General features: G+C 39.1%; 1 protein-coding gene across 1 annotated transcript; it reads right to left on the bottom strand.

Annotated features, from left to right (window-relative positions):
- Positions 1-7962: 7962 nt before the first annotated feature.
- Positions 7963-9320, bottom strand: NFU1 (NFU domain protein 1). The gene is made up of 3 exons (XM_079021209.1): positions 8892-9320; positions 8445-8581; positions 7963-8355 (listed from the first exon to the last, which is right to left on the bottom strand). Exons 1-3 carry the CDS (start codon positions 9211-9213, stop codon positions 8164-8166), a joined length of 651 nt encoding a protein of 216 aa, XP_078877335.1. The 5' UTR covers positions 9214-9320; the 3' UTR covers positions 7963-8163.
- Between the last annotated feature and the right edge of the window lie 411 nt (positions 9321-9731).

The raw sequence follows: 9731 nt of genomic DNA, 5'->3' as shown, positions 1-9731 counted from the left end.
TGGCACTGACTTCCGACAATCCCGTGCACCGTGCCCCTCCTTTCCGCACTTGCGGCATGCACCACCGGACCAACAAGCTCCGGTGCCATCCCTCCCACACTTCCCACAAGTGTGGCCGCTCCGATCCCCCATTCTAACATCTACGGTCCTGGACCGTTTCGGCGCCGACTGCGACTGCATCGGGGCCCGCCTCAGCTCACGCAACTGTAACTCAACCTCTAACTTACGCCACATGGCGGCCTCCTGCAACTCCAACAGGGTCCCACACCTCCGCACAGACACGAACTGTCTGATATCTCTCTTGAGCATACTCAGATATCAGGACATCTAAGCCTGCTCCGAAGCGAACTTCAGGGCAAAACATCGCCCTCTCAATAAACATCCTGGTGATCTCAGTCACCGACTCCAAATCCTGCTTCAGCTCAAGGAACTTCCGAGCCAATTTCTCCTTTTCATCCCGCGGAACATAGCGAGTACTGAACATCTCTCTGAGTTGATCCCATGAAACCGCAGCCCTCTGCGCATCGGAAAATGACCTCGTAGTCAATCTCCATCAATCCTTCGCTCCTAGCCTCAACAGGTTCAGAGCACACCTCACCCTCTGATCAGCAGGGCATAAACTCGTGGAGAAATACCCCTCCACGTCTGATAACCATCTCATAGCAACAATCGGGTCCTGAACCCTATCGAATGTGGGAGGCTTCGTATAATAGAAGTCCCGATACTGAAAACCCCGACTAGCTCCTCCCCTCGCCGCTGCTACAGCCGTTGTAGCCGCCGCGGCAACCGTCTCTGCGAGAGCCGCATATCGCTCATCAAACTACTCAACCATGGCGGTCCTGATCGACCCAAACCATTCTGGCAACTCAGCCCGTAACAATGCAGCAACCTCCTCACGCAGGATCTCGCGAATCCTCGCATCCCGCTCGCTCGTGCTCGTCCGATCGATAACCTCCGACGACACCGATTCACCCGGAACTCGCTCTCCAGCTCCCGATCCTGATCCGGATCCACTATCATCATGCCTCGAGATCTCCATAATGAAGACACCCTACCAATCTCAGACACTTCCCAAAATCCTGGGACCCAACTCTCGCAACCCTACCCTAGAGATCATGGTTTCCCTGATACGCGTATGGGTCCTGTGCTTTCAGTAGTACGGGCCCATACTACCTTCCACACCTACCCATATTTGTATGAAGTACTACCACAATACCCTAGGGAACATGCATAACTACTATCAACCCTCACCCCTAGAGGAACACTGAGAACATCCCATAAGGGACCCTAGGCTACAGGCATCACATATCAGGCAACATTATCATGAATTCCTGAAGATCCCTAGCCTAACTCTAGCATGCTGTTCTATCAAGCTCAAATAAACAAATATCATGTATGGTATCTTGGGGTTACTTACTGGCTCCGGCTGATCGTACCTCCGCGTCCTCCTTTTACCAAATCTGAAAACCATTTTAATTTCTCATTTTAAAATCCTCCTCGATTTGAGACTGGAGTCACACGAATGTTTCCCCAATTCACTCAAACCAAGCCTCTGATACCAACTTGTAACATCCAAAATTTCAAAACAAATAAAACTTTTCAAAAGCCACTCATTTTAATAATGTTGTTACAAAAAGGTTTTCAATACATTATTTAACAGAGTATTTCCCAGGTTCAATTCATAAAACACCAACGCGAGGAACAGTACGATCACGCCTTTGCCTTGCCACAGACTCTTGAGAACCTGAAACATAAAACCACAACTGTAAGCCCGAAAGCTTAGTGAGATACCCCCAGAATACCAACCACATATACGCCTTTCCAGGCCCTGACCTTCCGGTCCATCACACAACATATTGCCTTCCGGCCCATAACATATCGCCTTCCGGCCCATAAGCATAAAATGCATATATAACATAACAATAATAATCATATAGCAGTTCATAGACAACAATCGATCAACAGATCACATATCATAGCATTACCCTAAACAAGATACCGGTCTGGTTGGTCACTAGCATAACATTACCCTATGAATCAGTCAACATACTAAATGCATACATACGCCTTTCCAGGCCATGACCTTCCGGTCCACATAGTAATGCCTTCCGGCCCATAACATGTATTGCCTTCCGGCCCATAACATATAACAACTAACAACTACCCGGATTTCCATCCCATAAAAGGGTTGGAATTGGTGCCATAAACCCTAGCGATATAGTGAGGATAACTCACCTCGAAACTGCCGACTGAACGGATAGCTCAAGCTGCTCCGATCACTGATACGATCTCCACCTCTGGACAGTCACCAATGCATTGAACTCAAACAATAAAAAACAATTACCAAAATACCCCTGGAACCACTGGTCAATCCTTGGTCAAAGACAAGGTCAAAGTCAACCCCTGACTGACCCTACTCGTCGAGTCAACCCTGTGACTCGCCGAGTCCCCATACTCAGAACTTCACTTAACCCGCGACCTAACTCGCCGAGTCACCCCAAGACTCGCCGAGTTCAACGACTCTGAGTCCACTCGCCCTTGACTCACCGATTCCTTAAGATTCCTTTTCTACACGTTGAGTATCCCCTCTTTACTCGACGAGTTCCTCCTGGAAGAATCGCGGGGCCACCCCGACTCAACTCGCCGAGTCTGAAGAACAACTCGACGAGTCCCAGTTATTCTTCAAGCTACTCGCCGAGTCTGTTCATCAGACTCGTCGAGTCCATGCCATGCAGTCGATCAAACTGCTTCTTGAGATAAGTATTGTCCCGAAATACACAAGCATGGGACCTTCTGGACCTTTAAGGTCCTAATACAGGGTTATAGTCGTTTGGGTAACAAGGCAATAATCCATCTAATCACCAAATGGGTTCCATAAACCCTAGATCCATACACACATCAATAACAGAAATGATCTGAAATATTACCTGAATAACGCACTCTCTGTGTCCCCAAACCTCAGAATTCGAACCCCTTGCAGTTCCTTTAGCCAAGACTCCCCTCCTCCTTGTACCACAATTTCTTCAAATCACCAATGGCCTTCAATCTTGCTCTAGATGCCCACAGCCGCTTAGGGTTCTTCTCAGAAGACTAAAAGACGGACAATGACGGCATAAAGTGCGTTATATACGACCCAAACCTGAACGGTTAGGGTTTTCGCTAAACAGCGTAGACTCGCCGAGTCCATATCGGACTCGTCGAGTCCAGTCGCGAACCCGCGACCCGGTCTGCGATCCTACTCGGCGAGTCTAGGCTCCAACTCGCCGAGTCCCCTCTTAAAACACCCCCAAAATCATAATTATATCAATATTTGAAATTCCGGGCTGTTACACTTAAGGGTTTGTAAGTGCAGTGTACCTACTTATACGCCCATCGTACTCCACCCTCTTAACCGACTTTCTCATTCAGCTCTTACACAGTTAGTACTTCACTCCAACACTTAAATCTGACTTCCTTAAGGTGGTTTATCACGTAAAGCTGCCAACTTTACGTGCATGCATGGCTTAATGAGGCTTTTAGAGCTCAAAAGAGCTTAACAAATGACTTAACACATGCATGAGACCACAAATGTCATAAAGCTTGAATTTGTATGGACAAAAGGACCTAAAGGACCCTAGATATACCATCAATCACTTCTGGAGTGAATCAAGAGGCTTAACAACCCAACCATGGACTCAAAAGTACAAAAATGGCACCAAACTAGATCTAGCAACATGGATTAGCAAGATGGAAGCTTTTTACCTTAAAAGGGAAGCAAATGAAGAACAAATCTCAGATCTTCAAGCTCCAAGCACAACTCCAAGTGGTTCACTTCTTTTTCTCCTTCACAAGCACCTAAAAATCACACTTTCAGGCCCAAAATCTCAAGATCTCACTTAGGGTTTGATTTTATAGACAAGAGGGGATAGTGGTTGTCTAAACATAACCTAGTGAGGCTATAACTAGGTTTAAATAGGCTGCAACACCCTAAAATTAGAGTTTCATTAATCCATGCATACGTCGCGCGTACTCCACGTATGCCTAGCGTACGTTGTCCAAGGTCACGATCCAAATTTGGGCTAGTACGCTAAGCGTACCACCCTGTACGCCTCACGTACTAGCTCAAGGACCAAAATGAAATACTTTTAATAATGAGGGATTACATATGGAACTTACAAATTTTCCAAGTGTTACACCGGTGTTATTAAGAAGACTCTAAAACATCAATTCACTGAAGAAGATAAGTAGTTGTTCAATATTGATGTTCATGATTGTGCTGTAATTAGCAACTCTCTTCCTTATGATATCTACTATCTTGTTAAGAACTGTGTTTCAACCAAGGAGTTTATTAATACGTTGACACTAGCATACGAAGGAACCAAAGAAGTTAAGGCAATTAAGGAAAATTCTCTTAACCGAAAGTATGAGCACTTCTTTTCTCAAAGGAATGAATCTCTTACTCAAACTTTTACTCATTTAAATTGTTTGATTAATGAAATGAGAATATTAGATATTTACAGACATGAATCTGTTTTAGTTTTGAAGTTTTTAGATTCTCTTGATGATAAGTGGGAACATCATGTGGATGTTCTAAAAAATAGTGAGAAAATTCACTCCATGGATCTTCACGACTTGTATGGAAACCTGAAATTTTTTGAAGAAACAAAGGTTCTAAGAAAAGAGATTATGAGAGATAGGTTTAAGGAGAAATCTTCAGCGCTTTTCTCGCGAAAGTCAAGTTTTGTCCCTGAAAGTGACAGTGACAAATCAGAAAATGTTGATTCCAAAGAAGAATATCATGTTGAACTTTATTCAAGCGCTACAATGATTGTGAAGCATTATGAAAAGTCAGGACATAAGAAGTTTGGAGGACCTAGAAGGTTTCAGACAAAATATGGCTCGTCAGTGTCCAAAAGGTCTGAGGGGTCATCAACATCTAAAAAGAGTGATTATGGAAATCTCAAGAAAGATGAGGGTAGATGCTTCAATTATGGAGGTGCTGATCACTTTGCTCATGATTGCAAAGTCAATAAGAATAATCCAAAGGAAGAATCTTATGAGACTAAGTACAAGTTTTTGGTAGGTTCCCTGAAGAAGCAAAATCTAGAGTCCAAAGTTCTTATCGCTAGCGGTGAAGAATGGGTTGATGAAGAAGAGTCGTCTCATGAAGAATTCAAAAAGGATGTGTGTTTGATGGTAGTCACTAGTGATTTTGTTACCGATGAAACAGACAACAACTCAAGTACTTTTTTTGAAGCTAATCTCACTAAGGCTTCTAGTGACTCTAAATTTAAGAATTAGGATTCCTCCACATTGTATCAGGTTAATAAATTTGTAACTTATTCAGAAGATAAAAAAATCCATAATGTTTGAGTATATACGTCTTGATATTTCAAAATCAAATCAAGAAATTTTTAAATTAAGAAACCAAATTGAATCTTTGAAAATTGAATTATCCAACAGCAAGAAATCTCTTTCACTGATGAGATTAGTATCTCTTATAAATCATGATCTCGACAATGAGAAAGACTCTGCAATTCAGTATTCTCAAAAAATGTCAAAGTATTACAAAAAATTAGGCTCTTTCCCATTTCAAACCACTAAGATTGTGAATGATCAAATTCTTCATCAGTGTGAAAAGATCATTGGAGGAAATCTTGATGAAGTTGTTGATATTTTTAGAAAAGTAAATCCTAACCAAATTTTCCTTCTTAATTTGAACTTACTCATGAATAAAAAAGTAAATTCATTAATGGTGGAATTATAAATCATCAAGACCTTATAGAAAAACATTTGGTTACTAACCCTGATGTTCATACCGCATGTGTCACTCCTCTAACTACTATTGACTATTCTACCAAACCCCCTGATCATGTATATGATGGTCCTAAAACTGCTAGTATTATTAAGTTTTCTATATCTAATGGTCGTAGTCACACTGTCAAGGATATTATTTTTGAATTCTCTAAATGCACCACCAGTGACTATGATACTCATGACTACACAGTAACTTCTGACAATGATGATTATGAATGTTCATTTCAAGGTATCATACCACTAGAGCCACATTGTATATCACTGATCGCTCTCATGTTTCTAGAACCAAGGAAATTGTTTTTAAATTAAATTAAAATGCTTCTAAACCATTGAAACCCAAGTCTTTTGAAAAATGAAAACCATGTTTTCGAAAGGAAAGTTGTTTTGGAATAAGAAAGTGCTATAGATGTAGGGATCCATCTCATAAAGTGGAAAACTCTACATTCGAGGAAAATTAATAAGTGTTATATATGTAGTGATCCATCTCATAAAGTGGAAAATTGTACATTTGAGGAAAATATAAAAAGGGCTTATAATATTTTGATTCATAACAAAAAAATGGTTAAAGAAAGAAAATTCCTTAAATTGTCCTCCTACTGAATGTTATAACATCTTTAGTTCTGCTAAGTCCTCCGTTGTTAAATCCATTGCAAAATAGGTTAATAAAGCGATTTAATTGTTTGTAAGTGGTGCAGGTTCAAGAGCATATATGGTATCTCGACAGTGGATGCTCTCGACATATAACAAGATTCAAGTCTCTTCTGGAGGATTATGTGAAGAAGGATGGCCATGCAGTCACATATGGAAACACTAACAAAGGAAAAACAAAAGGTTTTGGTACAATCAAGTGTAAGTTTGTTCAGTTCTCAAATGTATCTTATGTGGAGGGTTTAAAGCATAATCTCATCTCAATTAGTCAGTTATTTGATGTTGACTATGAAGTTCATTTCAACAAGCATGAAGGAAGGGTCATTAATTCAAAAAAATTCATTGTTCTAGCGGTGAATCGTCGTAGTGACATTTATATTTTGCACATGTTCTCCGTTGATAACTCTCTTAGGTGTTGTTTCTTCTCTCATTCACAATCTTATCTGAACTGGTTGTGGCACAAAAGACTCCTTCATCTTAACTTTAAGGTTATATCTAAAATTGCTAATGATCGGTTTCTGAGAGGGATTCCTAAGATAATATTTGTTAAGTATAAAATTTGTGTTACATGTGAAAAAGGGAAAAAACCAAGTCTTCTTTAAAACAATGTTATGTTCTTCCATCACTGAACCATTTCATATTTTTCATATGGACTTATTTGACCCTGTTCCCGTTGAGTCTCATGGTGGTAAAAGATACTCATTAGTCATTGTTGATGAGTTTTCAAGGTTTACATGGTAATGTTTTTATGCAACAAAAGGGATGAAGCTGATGAGATCATGTCCTTGGTTAAACAGAGTGAAGTGTTATATGATATGGAATTCAAGCAACTCATAAGTTCACGACACGGAGTTTAAAATGTAACTATAAACTCTACTGAAGGTTTTTGTGAAAAGAAACAAATTGTTCAAAATTTATCAGCCGCTAGAACTCTTGAGCAAAATGAGGTCACTGAACACCAAAACACCAAAACACAACTCTAAAAAGATAAGTCAAACACCCCCTTAATGTGAATTATAATTTAAAAACATCTCCTAAATCTTTTATTTCCAGCCGATTCAAAGAGGGAAAAAAAATCAAATGAAGTTATGGTAGGTAAATTAACTTGAAGTTGAATTAAAATGGATGATAGAAAAAGTTAGAAGAATCTTTTTAATTGGTTTAGACATTATTCAAAATTCCATCTCTCTGCAGCCATAAACATGACCCACTATAAGTATAATCCTTACCTTCAGAAATCGTTCACATGCTTTCCATGTGTTGCTACACAGACCCAATCAATGGCTCCTAGAAGGCTAGAATATCTCCATATAAATGATCGATATATCCTATTCTCGTTTCTAAACTTACACTAACTAAATATGTTTATCTTGAACTCATGTCTTTGACTAATACATAGATGTAATTATGTCATTAAATTAATCTAAATCATCTCATATGTAGATAATTAAACATCGAGTTTCTTATTTATAAGTTACATGAAAATATAAGCATCTCAATCATAAACTACAGATGCACTTAAACAGAGAAGCATACTTTGGCCAATATATATTATAGTATGATGGTGTATATGCATATGAGTGTGTCCATATTTACATACGCAACAAACTAAGAGAAATAGAAATACATAAGGGTATATTTTTAGATTTAAGATACACCAAGAGTTTAGCTGCTTCTCCCATGAAGCTATAACAGCAACAGCAAGCAGCAACATAGAGTCTATGTGAAGAAGACATTCTGAATGTCTGGAAACTTCTCCTTGATTGCTGCTTTGACTCCCGATCCAATTGAGTCGGGCCCAGTATACTTGACAACACATTCCCCATCTTCCACAGACACTGACACCACCTCCACACTTCCACCAAAGTTGGCTATGGCTGGTCTCAGTATTTCAAGATGCCCATTCACTGCCTGCAATTGCACACCATTCAATCTCATATATATTAATATCATTCCTATAAAACTATTCTTTACATACAACAACAATTCAAAAACTTTACCTCAACGCTTGTTGCAGCAGCTTGTTCATCAAATACTTGAACGATATCCTTCACAGCATCTCCGAATTTTTCTTTCAGCACTCTTTCGATCCCCATCTTCATGGTTGTTGTTGAGCTTGGACAGCTTCCACACGCCCCTGATTCAAATCATATTTCAATTGCTTACTTTTAAGGTGTGTTTGGATGTGCCTTTCAAAGGGGATAACCAGAATCGGGTCATTTTATCAGACTAACGCATTTAACAACTTTAAACCACAATTATTTGCATCAATTTCGTGTTCCAATGAAGATTCGTCTTATGAATGAGGCTAACATTGAGAAACCATACGTGTTAATCTATTAGGGTTAAATAAGAAATTCCTGAACAATGGAAATAGTAGATGAGTGCAATTCGTCAACCAGAAAATCGATTGAAATATGAGAAAGAAAAAAAGCCCTAAAACCAACCTTGTAGCTTAAGAGAAACGATGCCATCTTCAACGGATACAACGTCCACGTTTCCGCCATCGGCAATGAGGTATGGCCTCACGTCATCGAGAACGGTATCGACGTTTTGGGGAGTGAGTTCGAATTGCTGAGCAGAGTATAGTCCACCACCGGCCATGGCCTTGACGGTTATGATATACCTTTGACTTTGAGGAACCACCATCTGTATTCTGTTTCTGATTAGGATGGATACGGGTGAGGGAGTAACTTGGTTGTTGCTCTTTGTGAAGAACGACGTTTGGAATTGAGGATGAGACATCAGAATCGGTGTTGCTAATGCCATGGTTATTGGTTAGGTTATGACCACCCTACACCGCCGGGGAAGAATCCGTCACACCAAAGACGCCGTTTCTATAAAAATAAAAAAATAAATAAAAACTTCAATGCGATAAAGAAAAAAAGAAAAATACATAATTCACAATAATTCGAATTTATATACGCATATCCAAAATAATAATAATAATAATAATATAATAATCTTCCTTAATAAATGAAAGTGTTTTTGCCACATGTCAATCCCTCATGAGTTTTCACACTTGTCATTTTGTGGTATTTTTGAAATAAATATTATCCACTTGTCAATTTTTTATTTGTTTCAATTTTTAAAATTAAAATCATATACTTATATATTTATATATGTAAAGTATTAAATATCATATATATGATATTAAATTGTAATAAATACATTTTTTTCTTTTTTATTTTAAAGTTTTACATTAAAAAATATTTTTTATTTACACTTTAATATTTAATATTTTTTTAAATCAACCTGTGTAATACACGGGTTCACACCTAGTAAAT

Source organism: Lactuca serriola, chromosome 9 (genome assembly GCF_051521515.1).
Source record: "Lactuca serriola cultivar US96UC23 chromosome 9, Lser_US96UC23_V15, whole genome shotgun sequence".
Lineage (NCBI taxonomy): Eukaryota > Viridiplantae > Streptophyta > Magnoliopsida > Asterales > Asteraceae > Lactuca > Lactuca serriola.
This window is presented reverse-complemented; position numbering and strand designations above follow the sequence as displayed.

What these genes read in the sequence shown, in the direction of transcription:
- NFU1 (XM_079021209.1), bottom strand. Translation starts at nt 9,213, where the DNA reads ATGGCATTAGCAACACCGATTCTGATGTCTCATCCTCAATTCCAAACG. An exon ending in CGTTTCTCTTAAGCTACAAG is followed by an intron (nt 8,582 to 8,891) that starts GTTGGTTTTAGG and finishes GATTTGAATCAG; the next exon opens with GGGCGTGTGGAAGCTGTCCA. An exon ending in CTGCTGCAACAAGCGTTGAG is followed by an intron (nt 8,356 to 8,444) that starts GTAAAGTTTTTG and finishes GTGCAATTGCAG; the next exon opens with GCAGTGAATGGGCATCTTGA.